This window comes from Podarcis erhardii (assembly GCF_964252035.2).
Source record: "Podarcis erhardii genome assembly, chromosome: 3".
In the NCBI taxonomy this organism is placed as follows: Eukaryota; Metazoa; Chordata; class Lepidosauria; order Squamata; family Lacertidae; genus Podarcis; species Podarcis erhardii.
In genome coordinates this window covers 29,135,952-29,161,468 of record NC_138507.1, presented here as the reverse complement: position 1 = coordinate 29,161,468, position 25,517 = coordinate 29,135,952, and the positions used below count along the sequence as shown (strand labels likewise).

The 25,517-nt window shown below is 43.0% G+C and overlaps 1 protein-coding gene across 4 annotated transcripts in view; it reads right to left on the bottom strand.

Moving 5' to 3' along the window:
• Positions 1–17,054, bottom strand: part of ASAP2 (ArfGAP with SH3 domain, ankyrin repeat and PH domain 2) — a 94,587-nt gene extending 77,533 nt beyond the window's left edge. Inside the window, exon 1 of one of the 4 annotated variants that reach the window (XM_081856900.1) lies at positions 16,663–17,054. In XM_081856900.1, the coding sequence (XP_081713026.1) occupies positions 16,663–16,788 (126 nt within the window). In that variant the 5' untranslated portion in view covers positions 16,789–17,054. The remainder of the gene's footprint in view (positions 1–16,662) is intronic. The other 3 variants (XM_081856901.1, XM_081856897.1, XM_081856898.1) reach the window with 3 other exon arrangements.
• Positions 17,055–25,517: the final 8,463 nt, after the last annotated feature.

The following is a 25,517-nucleotide window of genomic DNA, read 5'->3' as shown; positions in this document are numbered from 1 at the left end:
TTTCATAACCTAAATGAGTAGATGCATCTCACAGAATGCTACCTAATCTGCAGGACCAGAAAAGATTTGCAAGGAGTCCTAGTGGCAGCATGCTTTATGACATATCTCAGACGTGAGCAAAGTCTACAGAGGTAGCGTAGGCTGGCCCTACTGCTCTTTATTCTTTAGCTAGACTACAGGTAGACTCCCTTCTGGTCCAGACTCAATGAGAAAGGCTATGGCCTCATCTCCACATTTGTAGCAGTATCATGCCGCTTTAAACAGTCATGGCTTCCTTCAAGGAATTCTGGGAGCTGGAGTTTGTTAAGGGTGCTGAGAGTTGCTAAGAGGCCCCTATTCACCTTAGAGAGCTGCAATTCTCGGAGTGGTCTAAGAGTCAATCCCACTCTCCCAGCAAACTTTCCAAATTTAAAGCACACGGCTTTCTCCAAAGAATCCTTGCTGGAGAGGAGATATGAGCTGGCAACTTTTGTGACCAGATCCTTCTCTTCGATTATGCAGAAAGTCAATTCTAATTGTACAAAAAAGGGAGTAAATGCAGTGTTCGCTATAGAACACAATTCAAAACTGCATTCAAAAAACCATGGTAAAGTCTTTGCTTGTTTGATTCCTTGTTTATTTACAAGTGTGGGGTGCATTACTTCATGACTTCCCCTTGCTCCATGACGAGTTTCCTAGGCTTGTAACTTGTTTCAAACCCACGGGAAGACTTTCTTGCATCAGTGAGCAACACAGATCAATGGCCACCCTGGCTGGGGCTGATGGGGCTTCTGGTTCAAAACATCTGGCAACCCACATTGGCTACCCATGTAGTAAAGGTGTACCCCTTGCCTTGCACATGTTCCCAAAGAGGACCAGAAGCCACCACGTCATACGAATCCGTCCTCAGTGGCAGCACCTATCAGTCATCTTGCTTCCTTTGGGAACCATTTCCTTTGCTTCCTCTCAAGGAATAACAGCCTCTGAATGCACCAAAATCAGGAACAATGCTGAAAGCAAACTTTTGGGTTTTGAAAATCCACAGGAGAAAACAGGAGATGATACTTTAAACAAGACAGCCACACACACCACTGATTCTACCAACATTTATAGCCACAAGAATGTTCGCTGTATCGGATTTATTTGAGCTTCCATAAAATAAATGCCAGCCTCCAGCGTAAGACGTAAACTCAAAAACAGCAACAGTTCCACCCTTCCTGCAACAGTTGGCAAGCATGTTAAGTGGAATCAAACTAGACAGCAAAGGAAGCTTTCTTGTGCCAAGTTAGGCCACTGGCCCTTCTGTCTAAGTATTTACACTGGCAGAAGCTCTTCAGGGTTTCAGACGGGAGCTGTTTTCTCAGCTCTACCTGAAGATGACAGGGATTAAACCTGGGAATTTAGCAGACCCACCTGTGCATATTATAAACTGATTCTTAAATAACCAATTCATAAGGTGTGTGTTTTTTAAAAAGTGATACAGAAATATAAACCAGACATTGGTCTAAGCACACCTGTCATAGACTAATACCTTTCCATCTAACTTTCTCTTACAAATGATCCAACGATGCTGAATGCTCTGAGGCCGGCTCACTTTGCCCAATATAAGAAGCAAACAGTATACAAAGCAATGGCCTGATTCAATGCCATCTGGGCCAAAAAGGACTAACACACATTCCTATATGGTTTTGGTTCAGTATAAACCACTGGCAACAGTGTACGCAGAAGTCACTATGAATTTCTGTCCCATCGTACCTTTAAAATTTGGGAGGGACTGTGCATATATTTTCTAATTGTGGAGTAAGTCTCATACTTCATGAGGTTGCTGGCAGTGTTTAATCTTTGCAGGTTAAAGAGTCTTATGCCAAAGAAATCCACGCGTTCTCCCAAACTGTGATGTCCAATGATCCCTTCTAGCTCTTGACTGTCTACTGAGACTCTTACTACTCCAACTGGGCATGGCTCTCTTCTGGGTCTTAGTTACAGATAGGTAGCCGTGTTGGTCTGCCATGGTCAAAACAAAATAAAAAAATTCCTTCCAGTAGCACCTTAAAGACCAACTGAGTTAGTTCTAGGTATGAGCTTTCGTGTGCATGCACACTTCTTCAGATACTTAGTCTTAGTCAGAAATCATCCCCACACATGCTACATGAGACCCTTTTAATTTTAACTAAAAGTGCCACTGGATTAAAACCGGGACCAATAACTGAGAGAGATGGCAATGATGCAGCACAAGTGAGTACAAGTATGTGCGTAATTCAGGGCCCTGGGCAACTCTGGGAGGAAGTTTGGAGTATAAATTTAATTAATTCAGTTAAAATGGACCCTGATCCCAAACAAGGTCATGTTGGAGAATCCCCTTCTCACATCTTTTGAGTATTATCTTCTTCAGAGGCTGAAGCACTATCAGCAACTTAGAACAGTGCAGGCTTCCAGAGGACATTCTCAGAACACTTCGTAAGTTCGGCAGACACAGTATTTCCAATAAACTATTTACTTGAATCTATCCTGCAGCTGATAATTTTGAATAAACGTATAGTTTATAAAATGTAATAATAATTCAGGCAGTATTTGGAAACTAATGCATTGCTTCTGAAAAAGATGTCACACACTAGCATACAGTCAGAAATTCAAAAGGAAACTATGAGACAAGTCCTTCCTTGGATTCTCATGGGCAAAACAGAAATTAAGGTCGCCCAACTTCAGTTTCAGAAATCAATGCCTAAATGGAAGTGAAGGTGCAAGGAACATGTTCCTAGAAATAATTAACACATTTTTACATTGATATGAAATGTGTTTTGATTATCCATACATGTTTCCCAATACAGTGGTACCTCAGGTTAAGAACTTAATTCGTTCTGGAGGTCCGTTCTTAACCTGAAACTGTTCTTAACCTGAAACACCACTTTAGCTAATGGGGCCTCCTGCTGCCGCCACGCCGCTGAAGCACGATTTCTGTTCTCATCCTGAAGCAAAGTTCTTAACCTGAAGCACTATTTCTGGGTTAGCGGAGTGTGTAACCTGAAGCGTATGTAACCTGAAGCATATGTAACCCAAGGTACCATTGTATATACACGGTGTAACAGCATATCCATGCACAAATCTGCCTTGCATCATGCACAAAACACAGACCGAGTCAAATATTAAGAGTAAAGGTTGCAGAGGTGAAGAGTGTGGCAGAGATCTCCTTCCCATGGGCATAGGCAGGATTTTTGTTAGGGGAGGCAGGCCTTTTGTTCTGGGGTGCGGAAAGCAGAACCTCAGTCAAAGTCAGTGGCGTAGCGTGGGTTGTCAGCACCCAGGGCAAGGCAAGTAATTTGCGCCCCCTAACCCGTGGATTTTAGCAGGGGCAGAGAGCTGTGAGTGCGAGTGCACCCCCCCAGATGTTGCGCCCGGTGTGGCCGGCCCCCCCTGCTACGCCACTGGTCAAACTGCAAGGAGACATATCCCAGGCAGAGGGAGGATTCTATATTCATTCATGCCCTCCTTTTCCTATTTAGAATCTCACACAGTTTTCCTATTTAGAATCTCACACACTCACACAGTTTATACATGATTGAGGGCAGAGCAGATACAAATTTAATACACATGCATTATGCATTATTCAGTGGTTGCAGGTAAAAAAAATACATAGGACTTGCTTCTTCTATGTGGAAGTGTTTGAAAACTGGAGGGCAGGGAGCAGTACCCTACAAAATTTTCTCTTAATTTTCTACTTCTGTGTCAGATCAAAGGAATACTTTTTTAAAATGAAAAACAGATGGAAGATCAGGGATTATGGACTTGTGAAACAAGGCTGAGTATTGCACTAAACCGGCTAAAACAAATTACTCTTGCTGGAGAGGAGATATGAGCCGACTACCTTAGCTGCCAGATCATTCTCTTCCATAATGGAGGAAGCTTTGTATTTGTAGTATATTTGTATTCTACACAAATACAAAGAGAGGGGAAATTCTACTTTTAGTTGTATTAGGTACAACAGGCACCTTCCGTACCCCATGGAACGAAATGAAGTAAAATAAGAACCCAGCAAAATTCTGAATCTAAATTAGGGAACAGGGGTCAAGAAAATGGATATATTCATGGCAATGAAATTTCCACTCTTCTGCCTTTGTTCAAATAGTAATCCTGTCTGATTGATAGGGATTAAAATGATTAGTGAATGTATGCTGCTTCCTAAATGGCTTTCCTCAAAATAGATTTCACTAGGGCTATTTTCTCTCTCTCTCTCTCTCTCTCTCTCTTTTTTTTTTTTTTTTTTGGGTAAAGAAAGTTTTCACTGAAAATGAACCAGAGCAAATAATGCATGCTTCACGTCCACATTGCTTTCATGCTCCCTTATTTCCCCTCTGTGTCTTTTAAAATACATAACAAAAGCTTTTCAGGAATGCACAACTAATTTGTTCCACTACAATCTCTTCAGCTGTTTTAAGGTAGTCACATACATACTTAACATAATGCCTAGACAAAATTATAGACTTCCAGCTGGAAAAAAAACGCACCACAGTGATAATCTACTCTTTACTCTGGTGCAAAAAAAAGGGGGGCATCTGCACAGCAGGTGGTTTTATACATCACACTACAATTCCTAGACAATGCTAAGGATTAGGAAACCAAGTCACAGCCTATGCTCTAATTTCTGGCTTTTGTTGGTTTAAAGTCAGATGCTAACATTAAGGATGCAGCTGTAGGAACAGACATTAAAGAAACATGACTGCCAAGATGAACAGCTGTAACATTTGCACAAATGAACTAGACTAGACATGTGCAGGAAAAGTTCAAAACTGATAAACCAATCATTACAAACCTTTGAGAAAAAGCATTCACTGGACTGGAGGACCAAACCTACCAAAACAACAAAGAATACCCACTCTCTGTTCTACTGCTACTTCTCGATATCCTCATCTCCCCTGCACCTTGTAAATCATGGGCTTCTCAAGGCTATTATGAATGGTTAACAAAGCTTCGCAGACAAAAACCCCCAATGAATTCTGCTGTTTAATAATGACATCATAACCAATAGATGTGCATCCTCTTATCCATATTGCCTTACTGTCATCCAGCAGCCAGCCTACTGAATCCCTTCGGATTAGGTCTTGGATCATTATCATCACACACGGCCTCACCAACAATGTGTTTTACTGGAGCATTAGTTTCAGACAGCTTGCAGTGGTGCACAGGATAGAATCAGCCGGAAGGAGGCTACAAGCCATTTATGAGTTTGTTATACAAGAGTTAGATATTCATGTACCTCTGCAAGTCAAAAGTAGTTGGCAAAGACACGCAAATCATTACAGTAGGGGAATGGCAAACCTACATAAATTCCACATTGTTAAACTTAGCTGAGTTGTGGTTCAGAAACCTTTTTTAGCACAACAGCACCTTGATCACATATCTCATCAATAACTTGTTTTCCATTAAGTAATATATTCCAGACATTTATGAATAAGGTCATGGTTGGTAGTAGCAGCTGGCAGCATTGTTATCCCGGCTTCCCAGTACAATCTATGTGTTAGTTTACATCCCAACTCTTTCTCTAAGAAGCTCAAGGTGCCATACATGGTTCCCCCCCTCTTCATTCCTACAACGACCCTATAAACTCAGTAAGTTAGGCTGAGAGACAGTGATTGGACCAAGGTCACCGGGTGGGCTTCATGGACAAATGGGGATTTGAAGCCCTGCACTGCCTCTGCATTGGTTAGTCCAGTGGTTTTCAACCAGTGTGTCAGGGCACCCTGAGGTGCCTTGATGATAATAATAATAATAATAATAATTTATTATTTATACCCCGCCCATCCGGCTGAGTTTCCCCAGCCACTCTGGGCGGCTCCCAATCAGTATTAAAAACAATACAGCATTACATATTAAAAACATCCCTGAACAGGGCTGCCTTAAGATGTCTTCTGAACGTGAATCAGGGGTGATCAGGGGTGCTGCGGGCAACACTAGCCTCTGTCCCTCTTTCCTTCCTTCCTTCCCTCCCTTCCTTCTCTAATGCACTCTTGCATCTCTGCCTCCCAAAGGCTTGCACAGTTGTTTGTTGCAGCAGCCCTGCTGCTGCCACCACTACTGCCTCCCCAGGTAAGGTGCTGGCCTCAAGTCCACCTTTGGCCACTTCATGTTGGGCCACTAAGGCTGGGGGCCTCCTCTCCCCAGGCCCCTATGGGGCAATGGGAGGAGGCACCTCTTTTTGGGGCAGGGAAGGCAGCTAGTTCATAGACCAGGGGCGGCAGCGGCGGTAGCGGCTGCCCTGAGGACTCCCAATGAGAGGGGAGAGGAGGCTGAGGGAATATTCCACAAGGGAGGGTGTTCAAAAAGGGGGGAAAGTCTGCCAGCTCTACAGGCAAGGGGTGACATAACTGAGCCCCATAGGTGTACAGCAGAAAGAAGGTAGTTGGTCAAGGGATCCCTGGACTCAAAAAGGTTGAAAACCTCTGGGTTAATCCATGCAACTGTACGTACATAATCTACCTAACACTTCTGTACTTGCAACAGAGGTAAGCAACTGTAATATAGCTGACATCAGAGAACTGCTCCTTTACAGACCAATGCTGAACTTGCACTCGGCACTACAAAAGGCAAAATTAATTAGAAAGGATTGAGAAGAAAATACCAACCCTACCACAGACCTCATTTCTTTGTGTTATCCTCCAAGGCACCAAATCTAAACACGTGCTTAAATTTCTGCAGAATCAGCAGGAATCCAAGTCATCCTGAACATTGAGGTGAAAACTGTCCCCAAGAAGCACCCCACATATGGCTACGGTAAGCCCTCAAAAACTGAAAGGAAAATCTACTGCAAATGATCTGCAGTAGGTATGCACCAGAATAGAATTAATTCTTCTAACAATCCAATCCTAAAATCCAATCCTTCGTATCTGAAGAATCCAATCCAAAGAATCCAATCCAATCCAATCCTTCGTATCTGAAGAAGTGTGCATGCACACGAAAGCTCATACCAAGAACTGACTTAGTTGGTCTTTAAGGTGCTACTGGAAGGAATTTGTTTTGTTTTGACTATGGCAGACCAACACGGCTACCTATCTGTAACTAATCCAATCCTATGCAGAGAAGTGAAGTCTTCTTTGTTCAGTGGGTCTTATTCCCAGACAAACATGTTGAATTGCAGCCTAAGCAAGACAAACTATTAAAACGCAGGTCAGTGAATGCTTAATTATTGACATTTAACTAATCTCTGGACAGAAGATGTTCTCAAAAGGTACCATCCAAACGCTTTGCACATATATCCAATCTCCAGATCAGTGAAAAGGAGTGATACCACAATTCTTTAAAAGGAAACTTGGGGAAAATTACTGTCATTTCCCCTTGAACTATTCTTCTTCCAGTTCCCCAGCCAAGCCCCATTCCTTTGAAAATTCAGTTCTCTTGTTGCTACTGCTGGATTTCCAACATCTGTTATTCCCTGGATCCTTTGCTCTTGAATTACCGGTATCTGCTGCTTCCTAGAATTAATCTAACTATATTGCCTGCTTGTCCAACAACTCTCCATTTCCTTGATTTCTTCAAACTATAAACCACTAGAATCATTTGCACACGCAATGTGAGGTCCCTGCACCATATGACTGGCCACAGTGGGAAGAGAGTTGCAGATAGATGGGACTTTGGCCTCAGGGCTCTCTTCTTATGTTAAAGCACTTTTGCAATATGTATTTTTTCATTCAGTTGTAACACATTGACTGTTGCTAGTCTAAACAGAAACCATCTCCTCTTTTTATGGCTACTTCAACACATGAAGAAAGTTGAGGCTAGCCTTCCCAAACCAGGTACCTTCCAGATGTTGTTGGACCATCACTGACCATTAGCCAAGCTTGCACTCATGGAAGTTGTAGTCCAAAACATTTGCAGTGCACCAGTTTTAGGAAAGGGCTGGCCTACGCTGTACTACCCTCCAGCTGCTCTGTTCTATGCACGAAGCTCACACCAAATTGTCCCAGGGTGTGAACTCTCTTACCTGAGAGTTGCTTGCTCACCTGCATCACCGTCACAAGTGGCAAGCAGGGCCTTTGCCATATATCACATTCTGGTGTATTTTCTGTAGCAGAATCTGTGGTGAAATGGTACGGCTCATGGTGAATTAATAAATACAAGCTGCCATACATACCCTGGATTTGGCATTGTGGCACACCACTACTAATGCCAATTCAGAGTTGTTCATGCTCGGTCCCCAATATTTGAATCCACTGAGCAACAGTGCACAAGCTAAAACAAGCCAGAACACAGTCAACTTTCTTCTGTGGCAACCATGAGCCTCAAGAGTCGTGAGGCAATGCGTTTGTAGGCCAACAGCTAAGTTTTGCCATTGTTCCACCAAGAAATAGGGATGGGCCGAGAGAAGAAAAATAGCTGCTCCATCTTCTATCGTTTCTTCCACTGCTAGCACTATTTGGAGACAACGCCCCAGCTTCTTCAATTTCCAATTTGTCCAATCCTTTCAGCTTTTAGGTCCTGTGCTAAGTATTGTTGTTGGTTCATGTCCGTTCCCTACATTCATCACCACTAAGAAAAACAAACACTGACCTAAGATTATTCACATTACTGTTGTTGTACCCATCAGAATTCCTAACTAAAGCAACCTGCATGCATTGGACGCTGCCTTATGCCAGTTCAAAGCTCTGGACCATCCAGTTTAGTATTACCTACACTGACTAGCAGCAGCTCTCCAGGGTTTGGGGCAGGCAGCATGCCCAATCCTACCTAGAGAACCCAAGAACTGAACCTGGCATCCTTTGATCTATCATTGAGCCGCAGCCCTTTCCAATCATTACGATAACATGTGGGTCCACATCATAATCATTTTCACAGAAGCTATGTAGGAAGACTGTGTAAGAGATTAAGACTCTTAAGTGGAAGCAGGAATAAAACCATGCAATTATATTATTTTCTAGCAAAGGATACTGCTTTGTTATTGATGCCATTCTGTTTTTGAAGGCAAATTGCTTTTTTTTGCTTTGAATTTGTAATTCATAAGGAAGGTAGCAAGCTAGTTGCCTTAAACTAAGTCCAATCCATTTGCCCCTCTAGGTCAGTCCTGCCTACAGTCCAGTGTTTCTCAAACTTGTGTCTCTAGCTGCTGCTGGACTACAAGTCCCATCATCCCTAGCTAGCAGGACTAGTAATCAGGGATGGTGGGAGTTGTACTCCAACAACTACACTGACTGATGGGGGCTTGATAAGGTTTCAGACAGGGAGCATTCCCAGTCCTACTTGGGAATTGACAGGGATTGAACCAGGATCCTTCTGTAGAAAATGCTTAATACAAATGAAGTTTTAATAACAACAACAAACTTTTCAAGAGTTCAGAAAACTCCATCACTGCCACTGAAACTAGCCACAACAGTTAGTTATGCCTCATAGCTCTTTGTACATAATAGTTCTGTTTAATAATAAAAAAAAATGTGGTTTTACTTAAAGCTTGTGCAGATGTATCTAGGATTTAGGCCAAACATTAACAGGAAATGCAAGCGCGGAGAGGGGAGAAAAGAGAGACAAAATAGCAACCCATTCACCACTTCAAATCTTAATTACAGAGAGATCTTTTACGAAGAAGAAATGTCTATGAAAAGGAAATTCCGCCTCCTCCAGCTCCTAGTTTGTTTGTTGTTCTTTGTAAGGACTAGGCATCAGTGGCGAGGTTGACGGATTAAATTTGATATTTAATCTGTTAACCTCGCCCCATTGCCCCCCCCTCCGAGGTTGCCTTTCAGAATGATTTTGTGAAATGTTTCAGGACCAGAACTAGCTTACAGAATTTTTTTCCATACATGCCTCTGGACAGCAGAACAAGACAGCTATTTAGCTACTTTAAAAGTCAAGGGTTGAAATATAAATGAATTCAGATTTCTAAGTGCCTACACCTTGTACACATGGTAGAAGAGAAATACTCTGGGGCAAACTGAACTAGCTACTTTACAGATATGCCACATTTACATGCACCCCACACGTTACACGCAATGCATGCTTCAAGAGATGCACTTTCTAAAAAATGGAGCACTGGGATGTCTGACAGGATTGACCAGGGCTAGAATGCTAAGAATTTCTCCTTTGTTGGGAAACTTGATCAACAGGTTTTTCTTTTTCATTGGGATAACTGATTACCACATCTAGGACCAGAAAGGAATTTCCTCCAGGTCAAATTCATTACACCCTGTTAAACAAGATTGCTTTAATTATCTGGGATTCTTTTACTAAGCTTGTTCCTTGAACGGCAGGCAACTGTCCTGTGGAACACCTCGATCTGTCCTGTACTCTGCTGTGCACAATAATATGAACATAAAGTCAATCATTGGGGAGTGCCCAATATGGAGAACCTTGCTTTGATTTATCAGATCCAGACATTTTGTATCCATTTTGTATCCAAATGCAGACATTTCCTGCCAACCTAGCAGTTCGAAAGCACGTCAAAGTGCAAGTAGATAAATAGGTACCGCTCCGGTGGGAAGGTAAACGGCGTTTCCGTGCACTGCTCTGGTTCGCCAGAAGCATGCTGGCCACATGACCTGGAAGCTGTACGCCAGCTCCCTCGGCCAATAAAGCGAGATGAGTGCCACAACCCCAGAGTCGGCCACGACTGGACCTAATGGTCAGGGGTCCCTTTACCTTTACCTATGTAAGGAACAGTGTCTGAAATTCAATACAGTCCCAGGAAAAAAAAAATATTTGTTATATTTATTTATTGCTTACTAAACACACACACGCACACACACACACACACACACACACACACAAAGCAACATACAATTAAAAAATAAAATACCAAATCAAGAGATTTAGAAAATTAACTAAAAGTGCTCATCCTACAATGACATGAAAAGGAAACATCTGACTCCACCCAACGAAAAGGCAAACACCAATTAAGAGCAAAATAGTTATTATCAGACACCCTGTAGTAATGTTAACAGTAGCGTCTATTGCTGCAGTAGGTTTGCAGTGATTCCCTGAACACTTTAGTAAGACAGAAAAGCAACACAAAAATACTTATTTTAGTTTAAGGACTTCTCTGTATGAGTGCACCACAATAGAAAGAGAAGCTCAGACAATCACTCCAACAACTTTTTAAAAGGAAGCAAGTCAGTATCAGCAGAAAAGAAAAGAATTCACTTGAAACTCACTTACAGATGGTACCTAACATTACAGAAACTAGCGCTAATACACCCAGGAACCTCACCAAAATGCTGGAGAGGATGCACCTCCACAAGCACATACCTCCACATGTGGTGGGAATGTCCCAAAATCCAATTCTTCTGGACACCAATCAAGAAATATGCAAAATAACTAAGGAAGTATTAGAAGTCACCCCAGAACTGGCCCTACTAAACATATTCCAAGATAATAATGCCCACTTACATTATAGAGAGCTCATAACCCACCTACTCTCAGCAGCCAGAAGCATCATAGCCAGACACTGGAGAGACCTGTCAGCAGTGAACATTGACCAATGGTATCAAACAGTACGGGAAACAGCCTTGTTAGAAAAACTAACCAATAAACTAAAACTGACACAGGGACAAACCACACCCTAGACCACACCCAACCTCTCTCACCACCAAGGAAATAAAACAAGTAAATAGTAAAAGAACACATACAAATGACAATGACACAAAACCCCACACATACACTAAGTCAGTGGTGCCCAAACTTTTTTCAAAGAGGGCCAGATTTGATGAAGTGAAGGGCCATGAGGGCCAACCAAAGGGCCAACCAGAGTTGTTAACCTTTTTTTAGGATTGAAGTTGTTGAGGTTCTTTAAGGATTTTACCCCAGGAAATAAACTGCCACAGGGACCAGATTAAACCGACCAGCGGGCCGGATCTGCACTAAGTAGAAGAATAGAAGCATAACCACCCAACCCAACCCCACGCACCACTCCCCCTTTTTTCTTCCTAACCTAACACTGTATGCAACACTAACGTCTCACAACAAATGAAACTGATCTGTAGAAATACAAAACTCATTCCAAAATGAGATTAAATCTCCTTCATGAGGTTCTTCATTATTAAGAAAAACCCACTGATCCCACCTCCGACCTATGGGACACAATGGACAAACGTAAATTCATCAATGCTTTACTGTGTCACAATGGAAGTGTGAATTCAAAGAGGAAATTGGGTAATGTGACAAGATCATCAGCATGCCAACGTTTGTTGGAGTTGCTGTGGTTTATTGTTGCAACAGAAAATAACAATACTTTTTTTTAAAAAAAAGAAAAATCCACTAAAACCTGCAGGCTGAATTCTCCTTCCCCATCCCCCACTTGGAAAAAGAGACCTTCAGACGGCAGGTAAAGTACCTAAACAGGTTTCCAGTATTTCAATGACTCATCATTTGCTGTAGCTTAGTCTTTCCAGCCTAGTTACTGTTTTACCTGGCGCAAGCAGTCCTGCTGGCATTTTAATATCATGTACATAAACAATACAAGGCACAGATATACTTTCTGAAATATGTTTGGGAAGCATTATGCAGGATCAGGCCAAGAGCGCAAGTTCTTTCAAACTACTGTCTCCCCCTTTTTTTTGCAATTAGAAATTGGATGGCCTAATTCTAATCATAGCATCATCTCTACAGGCTTGAAAAACCTGCTAAATGGTGTTAATACTGTAAAGGGTGTGACCTGTACTGCTGCAGCAGAAAAGGCTGCAGAGATTTACACTTTGAAAGCCACAGCTATTTAGGCACTTGATTCTAGGATAAAATGTACTCAGTTTAATTAAGCCATTTCAGAATCTCAGTGTGACCAATTCAGAACTGCTGATGTTTTGCCAACTTTTACTGAAGAAATTAATACTAGTAGATGAGCAGAGACACTTTGCCAACACAAGCCTCAATTAATGCAGCTACGCGTAATTCTACTCACCAGTAGTGAGCAGTTCTTGACAGGGCAGTAAATGTTTAGTTTTATTAGCATTTTCCTCCACTGCACAGCATGATGTAAGATATTGTCTTGATATACACGACAATTAACTATTTCGTACTACTGTCCACTGGAAATTTCTATCTTAGCATTCAAAACCCAGAGACCAGTTGAGATAAGGCATACTGACTGCACTGCTTTGGAAACTAGTTTTCAACTCAATTTGTGACCTGCAACAAACATCTGTCAGACAGATTGTGTAGAATCAAGCATGTTTTAGGATTGCTTGCTTATTTGTTTGTTTAAACAGCCTGTTTTCCCATTTATAAGGGAAACAAGCTTTCTGCATGCTTTTTAGAGCGATCCCTTCACACTCAAAAACTCAAATTTATCACCACTCCAGAACTGTGAATGACACTCATTCACAAATCAGGATGCTCTGACTTCTGACTCATGAGATTAAAAAAAGAAATCTCATGATTCTAAGCTACAAAGTGACAATTTGAATGCACTCTTTATTTGCTTCTTAAGTCATTCCAGGCTTTATAACTCAAATGATGCTGCTGTTCCTGGAATAGGAATTAATAGTTTCTGGGAGTATTTTCAATTCTGGACATCATTTCTTAATGTGCACCCTGAATTGTGGTACCATAGACAAGAGCATCTCTCTGTGAGTTTAATCTCATGTGGTATATATGAATGAGGTATATATGTTCTTCAAAATCATAAGCACTACAAGTCTTTTTAAAGTAAAAATAAAGACCTGTCACTGTCACAAAGCCCCAAGACACAGGAAGTGTTGGCTAACCATTTGAGTTATTTATAAGGCCAGTGTCTGCAGAACTGTGTCTAAAGGTAGAAAGGAGGATGGAATTAATATTATTTTTTATTCCTTCAAGCTCTGTGATCCAAGAGTTATGAGAAAAATCCTGGAAACGGAATCATTTCTTCATTGTTTTAGACTGGGATTAGGCAATACATGGACAGCAGGCTACATTAGCCCTTCCAAGGCATTTCTCCATCACATGGTAACTCACCTGCAAGCCAGTAAACCTGGTGAAAAGAAATGGGGGAAACTTGTGTACTTAGCAAGCTGTATGTTGCTATTAACCTATGTTTTTGCTTCTGAGCCCCCATGCATGTTTGCTCAGAAGCAAATCCCACTGTGTTCAATGGGACTTGCTCCCCAGCTCATGTGTTTTGGATTGCAAGTCAAAAACTCTCAAAAAGTTTTCAAATAGCAGATTGTTTTAATAAATGACACCTCCCCCCCCCACAGGGACACAGGTGGCGCTGTGGGTTAAACCACAGAGCCTAGGACTTGCCAATCAGAAGGTCGGCGGTTCGAATCCCTGTGACGGGGTGAGCTCCCGTTGCTCGGTCCCAGCTCCTGCCAACCTAGCAGTTCGAAAGCATGACAAAGTGCAAGTAGATAAATAGGAACCGCTCCGTCCGTGTGCTGCTCTGGTTCGCCAGAAGCAGCTTAATCATGCTGGCCACATGACCCGGAAGCTGTCTGCAGACAAACGCCGGCTCCCTCGGCCCATAGAGCGAGATGAGCGCCACAACCCCAGAGTCGGTCACGACTGGACCTAATGATCAGGGGTCCCTTTACCCTTTACTTACCCCCCCCAAAGGACTGCTTGGTGTTTTCAAGATTCAAAAAACCATATATTTTTAAAATATAAAGGTTAAGAGCAGATTTGTAGGGGGGGGATTTCTTCACAACAGCAAAATAAACTTCCTCAAACCTGGACTAGCTAACTTGAACTCAATAGTTTTTCATCTTTTGAAGAATACAGGACCCTATGAGTCTACCATAACAAAGTAGTGAAAAAGACAGACTGGACACTTTGCTTTTTACAAGTTAAATGAACACTTTTATGAAGCAGCTCAGAAAGGCTGTGTCATTCAAATAAAAATGCAAAGTAACTTCAGTTTATATGTGTCGATGAGATACATTCAAACCATATCTGGATGTGCCTCAAAATTCATTTACATGTCACTGGCAGTGAGTGAGGAAAAGAAGGATAGTATTGATCCTAGAAATAGTTCAGTTTTTATTTGGGAAGGAAGATTCTACAAGAGATGTTGAATATTTAGACAGATCACATCTCAGACATTGTTTCTTTTCTGTAGGGTAAATCCCAATGAAGGTAAACAAAGACGCCTAAAACTATGATTTATTTATTTTATTTTAAAAAAAACATTACGCCAAAGTAAATTGGCTACACTCTTCACAGGGGTAAACAAAAGCTAATCCAGTGCTAAATCCCTTTGCCTTTAAACAGTACTGCGCATAGTGAGAAAGTGCACCTTTCACTTCTTTTGTGTGAAGGGAAGAGTGCTTTAAATCCTATGTGCCAGGGTCTGATACAACTTAATAAAGAGAAGAGGGAGGAAATGCTGTGGTGTTAGTAAAGGAGGAGTCCCAAGGGGACAGAGGCTTTAGTAAAGCAAGTTTATGATCTTGTATTAGTAGTGGTCAAAGACCTAACCCTTTTGTTTTGGTGACATAGGCATTTTAATTCCTATAAGGAATACAAGGGATGGAATACTCCATGGGTCTCCAACATAATAGGCCTTGAAAGGGGAGAAAAGATGAACACTTTTTTAAAATAGATGTTACTTATGTGGATCTGCAGCATTTATTTAACTCCCTCAGTCCCCCAGATGGGAGAGAAAAAAATATCCAGAGTAAAGCTTACGGTCTGATCCTATGCATCTTTCTTTACTCAGTAAGCACTACTAGGCCCAATGGGACTTACATCTTAATAAGTAAGGCATAGGAGGATAGACAGCTTTGGGATCAAGCCCCAGTGAACACAGTGGAATATAATTTCTAAGTACAGTAAATATGCTTAGGGTCTGGTTGCACATCTCCCAAATCCAATCTTTCTGAATAAGCCACATTGGAGACCGCAAAGATTGCATATGTGTGTGTGTATATATAGTACACACACCCACACCCATATATATATATATACACACACACATACATACATACACCCCCCCCCATATAGATGGTTAAATATATATATTTGGAGAGTTCCTCTCCCCACTGAGACGGATTAGAAAATGCCATCAAGAAGTCTTTGGGGAGGGTGGGGGCAGATTTCCAAAATCTTTGTGTCAGGAAAACTCATTTATATAGTGTGCAGCTCGTTTAGAGAGGGAGAGAAATGGTTGAAGATAGCCTTGCCCAATACAGTACAGGTGGATATATGGTGGGCCCCCTCCTCGGGGAGGGCTGAGGGAATTCAAGCCCTTTGTGGCAGAAAGGCAAAAACCAAAATATAATAATAATAATAATAATACCCCACCCATCTTCCCCAATATCGAAAGCAAAGAGTTGCTAGAGAGGTGTATTCTGAGGAAAAACGATTTAGGAAAAAAAAAAGGCGGGCGAAAGGGGAAACAGGAGAAAAGAAGGGGCTGCTGTGATTGTCGCCTTTCTTCCCCCCCCCCAAAAAGCCGGGCATAATCCTCTCAAGGAAGGCACCAATGGGGTGCTGAGTCGGGCACGGAGCCCCCTTTGTGCCAGAAGGCGGCAAGAGCGACGGAGGAGAGGGGAGGAGAGCGAGCCTGGGCATGGCTGGCGGCTCCTCCATGCTTCCCTCTTGCAGCCTCCCCAGAGAAGCCCCACAGCCAGGCGCACAGGGGGACAGGGAGGCACACGGAGCCTGGGGGCTATGGGGGGCTCGGTGCGGCGGTCGAGCCGCCTCCTCCTTCCCGCAGGCCAGGCGGAGGGGCTGGTCTGGGTCTGGGTCTGGGCTCTGCCCCCTTTCGGCGCCGCCGCCCGCTCGCTCGCTCACCTCCTCGATGGCGGCCACCGTGTTCCGGCACTGCACCATCCGGGTGGTGAAGTTGGAAGCGGTGGGCGACTTGTAATCCTCATTGGTCTCGGACACGAATTCCGACACGGAGATCTGGTCCGGCATGGCGGGGAAAAGGGAGGGAAGGAAGGAAGGAAGGAAGGAAGGCAGGGAAAAAGAGAGAGAGGAGGAGAGCGGCGGGGCTGGCGGGCGGGCAGGAGGCTCCTGCAAGAGGAGGGAACGGGGTGGGGGAAAGCGCTGGAAGGAGGAGAGAGGCAGAGAGAGGCAAGGCAAAGGCAAAGGCAAAGGCAGGCGAAGCTGGAGCCTCCCCGCCTCACATCGCTCGGCAACCGGCTGCGGCGCGATCTCCTTTGCAAGAAGCGAAGCGTCAGTGGGCGGGTGGGAGGTGATTATTGTGAGAGAGGCAAGCGCGCCCAGACACACACCCGCGCGCGCGCCCAGACGCACGCGAGGAAATGCCCTAGTTTTGTGTGTGTGTTTCCCACCACCCCCCACCTCCAGGAAGGGGGAGAAGCAGACATACAAGCCCTCCCCTTCTAATCACGCACAAGGAGGGCGGAGATGGGGGGCGCAGACTAGACACACACTCCTCCCACTGTAACGCGCGCGCGGAGGGAGAATCCAGAGCCGCCGCCGCCGCCGCCGCCGCCCACGCCCCTCCTAATGCCGAAGGAGAAACACCTCCCTGACCGCGGAGGAGGAAGGCAGGCGCTCACCTCTCCGTGGTCACGTACAGGGAGGGGGAGAATAGTGTGTGTATAAACACACACACTCTCTTTTTCATGTACATGACAAGAAAAGACTCTCCCACATCTCTTCTTCCCCCCCCCCCTCGCCCGCAGAGCTGCTTTTACGCAGCGTTTTCATTCACGCCTTTCCATCTTCGCATCCCCTCATTCTTCCAAAGAGCTCCCGCTGAAATGTTTCTCAGTGGAGTCGCTTCACCTATTCGCTAAACGGTAATCAAGCGAGGAACGTGAACGTGTGGATGTTACCACATCTACTGTGGGTTGCCTGGAGGTTGTAACGTTTGAGTTATCACCCGGCTCTTCTTAATGCAGTGCTTTTGGGAACCTGAAGAAACCCAAGGCTGGATGAAGGTGTGAATGGGAAAGAAAGAAAGAAAGAAAGAGAAAGAAAGAAAGAATTGGCTTTGAGGTCATGCAAGGAAACTCGCTTATATTTGGGTTGGCTTATTCACACATGCAAGTTCACACAGTCGTCAAGTTATGAATCACACATATTTTACGTGGCAAATATTTGCTTCTCGCTGTATGCACCATGTACTTCAGTGTCCTGGCAACGTGATTCACCTTGAGTTCTCATTAAGGTGTCAATCCTTGGAAGTAGTTTTGAGAAAGTCAAAGATTACTGATCTAAGTATACTCAAAATATATTGGGAGAGCAATCCCCAGAAGGTATCTCCCCGAGTGTGAGGGGGAAATAAATAGCAGGTGTGTATTCAATAGACTGAAAGCTGCCATACTGAGTTAGACTATTAGTCCATCTAGCCCCGTATTGTTTACACTGACAGGCATCAGATCTCCAGAGTTTCAGAAGAGGGTCTTTTGCAGCCCTGCCTGGAAACACCAGGAATTGAATCTGGGATTTTTTGCATGCAAAGCAGCTTCTCCAAATCTTGGTTCAGTCTGTAGAGCAGGAGACTCTTAATCGAAAGGTTGTGGGTTCGAACCCCACGTTAGGCAAAATATTCCTTCATTGCAGGGGGTTGGACTAGATGATGCCCTTCTATGAGTCTTCCCTTGAGTCCACTCTACTTTCTTATTTAATGGATATGCACTCAGAGCTTCCAGAACAGCTTAGTTAAGCAAGATTAAAATACATAAATATAACAAATTACCGTACATCATGCTAAAGAAAACAAAGTGGGGAAAGAAAAAACGACTTTGCCCCGCACCAAACAGTAAACAATGTTGGTGCCATGTGAGGGCTACCGTGGGGAGGTAATTCAATAAGTGGGGTGCCACCACTGAAAAGACTCTCCAGCCACCACCTGCCTTACATCAGTTGGCAGGAACACCTGGAGAAGAGCCTCCCAAGATAACCTTGATATATGGTCCAGTTTATAGGGAAAACGTGTGCCCAGTATGGGATCACATAGGCATAGCTAAAGGCTGAGCTGCATTGAGGTACATGTGCACATGCATCTAACATGAGAGCTGCTTCCTTGATGATGCAACCCCACCACAATAGTATTTTTTTTAAAAAAATTATTAGAAATTTAAACAAAACATATTATCCAAAAATATCACATCCTTAATTTTCCCCATTTTCCTCCCTCCCCCCACCCTCCCATAAAGGACCCCAACCCCCGCCAACTCCCCTCAGTTCCAATCTTTGGTTTCTCTGTGAATACTGTTCTCTGCATGTTACAAAATTGTATAAATCCTTAAATTGTCTAACTGATTATTGTCAATAAAGAGTTTGTGAGTGTTCATTCAAAACCTGCCAAGGAGTCCAGTTCACTTTATTGCAACATCAAGTACTTTGTAAAGGGTTCCCATTCATCTTTAAAGTCACAGTTGTCCTTGTCCCGTAGCTTATGTGTCAATTTTGCCAGTTCTGCATAATTCATCAATTTCTCTTGCCATGAGTCTTTAGTTGGGATTTCTTCGTTCTTCCAACCTTGTGCTATTAAAACTCTCACTGCCGTTGTTGCATACATGAAGTTATTTTTCAGCTTTTTTGGCAGATCTTTTCCTACAATCCCTAACAAAAATGCTTCAAGTTTTTTTACAAATGTTAGATGGAACATTTTCTTCAGTTCATTGTATATCATTTCCCAATTTTTTTTTGATTACATTACAATACCACCGCATATGATAAAATGTCCCCTCCTTTTCCTTACAATTCCAACATATATTTGAACTAGTTTTGTACATTTTCCCTAACTGCACTGGTGTCACATACCATCCATACATCATCTTCATATAATTCTCCTTCAACAGGGAACAATCTGTAAATTTTAAATCATTTTTCCATAACTTTTCCCAATCTTCCATCATGATGTTGCCCACCACAATAGTATTAACTGGCATCAAATCAGGTAGGGTTTGGGGTTTTTTTTTTCACCCATTGCTGATCACATAAGTGATTGGAGGAAACCTACAAAAATTGTCCAGGCTTGCAGTTTCCTTAGTCATACTCAGAAGCAGCATGAAATCATACCACAAGGAAGCAACTCCCGGTGGCCACAATGAATGGGCCAGTTAATAAGTCTGTCTGCCCCCATAGCCTGGATTCATTTTTTTTTTAATAATAATAATATTTATTAAATTTTTAAAGAATAATCAACATACATAACAACATGATCTTTTCCAATAATCACATTTCATTCTCATCTTTGGACTTCCTCACATCTCTTGTTCCTGCTTTCTAAGCGCATAAATTTTCCGGCAAATTATTTACTTAATTCAGTTTATATCATATAATTGTCCAGTATTAAATCTCAAATCTTGGAATTTAAATCACTCTTTTTTAAAAAAAACTTAATTCTAGCATATTATTTATCCAAAATTTGTCTTTTCTTTCAGTCACATTTAAATTTATATTCTTTGTTACTAATTTGTTGGAGCCATCTTAATACAAATGTTACATCTTTCTTAACATTCGTACAATTTACAGTATTTTTGTAAATAGTCCTTAAATTTCTTCCACTCCTCCTCCACCAGTTCCTCTCCGAGGTCTCGGATTCTGCCAGTCATCTCTGCCAGTTCCATATAGTCCATCAGTTGCATCTGCCATTCTTCCAATGTGGGCAAATCTTGAGTTTTCCAGCTTTTAGCGATGAGTATCCTTGCTGCTGTTGTGGCATACATAAAAAAGGTTCGGTCCTTCTTTTGCACACTCTGGTCAACAATGCCCAAAAGGAAGGCCTCTGGTTTCTTAGGGAAGGTATACTTAAATACCTTTTTCAGCTCATTATATATCATTTCCCAGAAAGCCTTCACTCTAGGACAGGACCACCAGAGGTGAAAGAATGTTCCTTCAGCTTCTTTACACTTCCAACATTTATTATCAGGCAAATGGTATATCTTTGCCAGCTTGACTGGGGTCATGTACCACCTGTATATCATTTTCATAATATTTTCTTTCAAAGCGTTACATGCGGTAAATCTCAGACCTGTGGTCCATAACTTTTCCCAGTCAGCAAACATAATGTTATACCCTATGTCCTGTGCCCATTTAATCATAGCTGTTTTAACCGTTTCATCCTGTGTATTCCATTTTAGCAGCAAGTTATACATTCTTGAAAGTATCTTAGAGCTGGGTTCTAACAGTTCTGTTTCTAACTTTGATTTTTCCACCTGGAATCCTATCTTTTTGTCCGACTTAAAAACTTCTTTAATCTGAGCATAATGTAGCCAATCTCGCACTTTATCTTTTATTTTCTCCATACTCTGCAACCTCCAATTATCTCCCTCTTTTTCTATTATTTCCCAATATTTCGGCCATTTGGCCTCCATATTGAGTCTTTTCAGGGCCTTAGCCTCCATTGGTGATAGCCACCTTGGGGTCTTGTTTTCCAGTAAGTCTTTATATTTCATCCAAACATTGAACACTGCTTTTCTGACAACATGATTCTTAAAGGCCTTGTGTATTTTAACCTTGTCATACCACAAATATGCATGCCATCCAAAAGCATTGTTAAATCCTTCCAAATCTAAAACATCCGTGTTTTCAAGAAGCAGCCAGTCCTTCAACCAGCAGAAAGCTGCTGATTCATAGTACAGCTTTAAGTCTGGCAGGGCAAAGCCCCCTCTTTCTTTGGCGTCAGTTAATATCTTAAACTTAATTCTGGGCTTTTTGCCCTGCCAGACAAATTTAGAAATATCTCTCTGCCACTTCTCAAAACACCCCATTTTGTCCACAATCTGTAAAGTTTGGAACAAGGACAACATTTTTGGCAATACATTCATCTTAATAACAGCAATACGTCCTGACAAGGAAAGTTTCAATCTTGACCAAATTTCTAGATCCCTTTTAATTTCAGACCAACATTTTTCATAGTTATCTTTGAATAAGTTCCTGTTTTTGGCTGTTATGTTAACCCCTAGGTATTTTACCTTTTTAACCACATTTAGTTCTGTCTCTTTCTGAAACCTTTCTGATTCTGAAGAGGTCATATTTTTTTCCAAAACCTTGGTATTTTGCTTGTTAAGTTTAAATCCCGCCACCCGACCAAACTCATAGATCAGTTGCAATACCCTTTTGGTACTGGGCTCTGGCTCCCATAGCCTGGATTCAGCCCTGAAAATCAGTAGTGCACCTGGACGAGAGGATGGACAACATACAGATTCTTGCTCAGAGTGTTAAGTTGTGGGTGAACATATCCAACAGCACAGCAATTCTTCAAATAGCTCTTGTTTATTCACAGGCCAGAACAGAACTGAACTGAAGGGTCCAGTCAGCCTGCTTATATAGAGCTCCAGTACAACGTAACTGTAACAATTTTCTAAAACTATCCAATCACTGAACGTCACTTTCTATCCCTTATTTGCATAACTATGTACAGTATCCCCCTGCTGGCTCAGGGTGAGAACTTCAGTACATAACACAGAGCACAGTCATTGTGAAGGTATGTAAGCCAGAAGTGACACATACTGCCTGTCACAAACAAAAACTGCAGTGAAGATAAGGAGGACAGTGTGGTATAGTTGTTAAAAGTATTTGACCAGGAAGGGGAGACCCAGGTTCACATCCCAACATGCGGTAGCTACGAAGTTCCCTGGGTAACCTTAGACAAGTCACTCTTTCAGCATCCTGCCTCACAGGGTTTCTGTGAGGATAAAATGTGGTGCGAGTGGAGCCATGCGCATTGCCTTGACCTCCTTGGCGGTAACACATTAAAGTTTTAAAGCCATTTTTCACTGGGCATTGGCAAAGGCCTCTTTACAGCTGGCTTTTCCTTACTTCCCCTGTAAATATCAATGCAGGCAGCTCACCTGTGTACAGGAAGATTTACTTGAAAACCACAGAGCCTAGGACTTGCCAATCAGAAGGTCGGCAGTTCAAATCCCCGCAACGGGGTGAGCTCCCGTTGCTCAGTCCCTGCTCCTGCCAACCTAGCAGTTTGAAAGCACATCAAAGTGCAGGTAGATAAATAGGTACCACTCCGGCGGGAAGGTAAACGGCGTTTCCGTGTGCTGCTCTGGTTCGCCAGAAGCGGCTTAGTCATGCTGGCCACATGACCCGGAAGCTGTCTGCAGACAAACGCCAGCTCCCTCAGCCAATAAAGCGAGATGAGCGCCGCAACCCCAGAGTCGGCCACGACGGGACCTAATGGTCAGGGGTCCCTTTACCTTTACCTTTACCACTAGCGGAGGCACAGTACAGAAAGGAATGCACTGATTCCTTGCTTCGGTTCAAGGAAACAAATGTACATTTTTAAAGTCGGAGTCTGCCCAACAGAGGTAGTTAAAACTTTTTTTATTGCTAGGCCTCAGCCATAAAAAATGGAAGTCATAATAAACAAAAGGGTGGCTCTAAATGTGTGCAAGATGTTTTCCCTTCTCCAGTAACTATCCCCGTTACCTACAATTGTGGGTCTTTGTAAAAAGCTCAACAACTTTCGGGGTGTCCTGGTTTTTACTTTTTGAAATATGTCAACCCTAGTCCAGAGGGTACAGAATTCTACAAACTGCTTTGTCAAAAAGTATAACATAAGTATACAGTATACACACACACACACACACACACACACACACACACACACACACTGTGTGTGTGTGTGTGTGTGTGTGTGTGTGTGTGTGTGTGTACACACTAAGGCTGAGTACACACAGAACATTTTATATGTTTCAAATGTGTATCAAGTAACCGCACTCACCATTGTAAACAGCAGGATCTAGAATAAATCTAAATTGAAACAGGGTGTTGAGGATGAGCATTAATGATTCCAAATTGAGGAAAAACTACATTTTTGTGCCACAAATGTGTTTGTGTGTATGCAGCCTGTAAAGACATCAAAACACACACACAATATAATGTGCAGGGGGTTTTTTTGTTTGTTTTGTTTCTCCAAAGAGTTATGATCAGAGGTCGGCAACCTAAGGCCCATGGGCCAGAAACAGCCCATGAGGGTCGCTTAACCGGCCCATGAGCCGCCCCCGAACCAAGGCGCCCATTCGGTGAGTCCCCGTGTGCTGCGCTGAACCTTCCGCGGTGCTGAAAATCACTTCTGCGCAGGCGCGATTTTCAGCATCTGGGCATGCGCAGAAGCAATTTATGGTGCTACAGACATGCACAGATGTGATTTTTGGTGTCGCACTGCGCTAGTCCGGCCCACGGAGGATCTCCGCAGGAGTGATCCGGCCCACGCCCGGTAAGCCTTGCTGACCCCTGGTTATGATATTTAAGCTTAAACAGCTGCATCACTTTTCAGACAGGTAAATACAATGGCCACAATCAAACACAGAGTTAAGTGCAATGAAAAATGGTTGAATTAAAAGTAAACTGATAAAAAATTGCCTAGACTTCCAATGCAAAAGGAACTTAGTTTGGTTCATCTGGAAATTATAGGAACTACCTTCAAAGGTGTTTTTAATTAATTCAGCGAATTAGTTATCAGAATTAGTTAAATCCAAGCACTGCCCATGCTCTGCCTGAAGTGGTAGTGACTCTCTGTGGTTTCAGGTGCGTCTTAACTAAAAATGTCAGCCTAACCTCATGTGGCAACAGATCCACCTGTGACTTGCAGCAAGGGATAAGCTCTGTTCAAAACTGCCATACCCTGAAAAATAATCAAGCGGCAAAAGAGGCTGCGTCCAATGCTAGTCAAAGCACACCCACTGAAATTAATAAACAAGGGTAACTTAGGTTCATTCATCTGAATGGATCTACTCTTAATAAAAGTTAGTTGGATGCAAGTCAAGGTCCCTTTCTTTGGGGGCACGTATAGAGCTTTTCATACCAGAAAGGTGGGCTTTCAAAAGTGTTCACCTCGGGGCCACTAGCTGCCTCCACTCATGCCATGCTGCAGGATCCCAAGCATGGCATAAGTGGAGCAACTTCCCAGCAAGGTGATGACTGGCTCTTTTTGTGTTGAGAGATGCCGACTCATACGCCACGCCCTGCGCGTGCATTGAGAAGAAGTGAGAAGACACGGGAAAAGCTTCCAGCGGTCCTCTTTTTAAAAATAAAATCAGCCCTGATTTTAGATAATGAGGGCAGGCCAAGTGGGTGCAGCACTGTGGGGCCCGGCCATGGAGTGTGGTGAAACAGTCTGCTTGAGTGGTAGGAATATGTGAATGCTTGAATGAGTCCCTGAATAGTGCAGCAATTCTTTTTAAAGTGTTGACTCACAGACTGTCTCTCCAGAGTGGTACATGCTCTAGTTATCTCTCGCTTGGACTACTGCAATGCGCTCTACGTGGGGCTACCTTTGAAGGTGACCTGGAAACTACAACTAATCCAGAATGCAGCAGCTAGACTGGTGACTGGGAGCAGCAGCCGAGACCATAAAACACCGGTCTTGAAAGACCTACACTGGCTCCCAGTACGTTTCCGAGCACAATTAAAAGTGTTGGTGCTGACCTTTAAAGCCCTAAACGGCCTCGGTCCAGTATACCTGAAGGAGCGTCTCCACCCCCATCGTTCTGCCCGGACACTGAGGTCCAGCGCCAAGGGCCTTCTGGCGATTCCCTTGCTGCAAGAAGCCAAGTTACAGGGAACCAGGCAGAGGGCCTTCTCGGTAGTGGCACCTGCCCTGTGGAACGCCTTCCCACCAGATGTCAAAGATAAAAACAACTACCAGACTTTTAGAAGACATCTGAATGCAGCCCTGTTTAGGGAAGCTTTTAATATTTAATAGG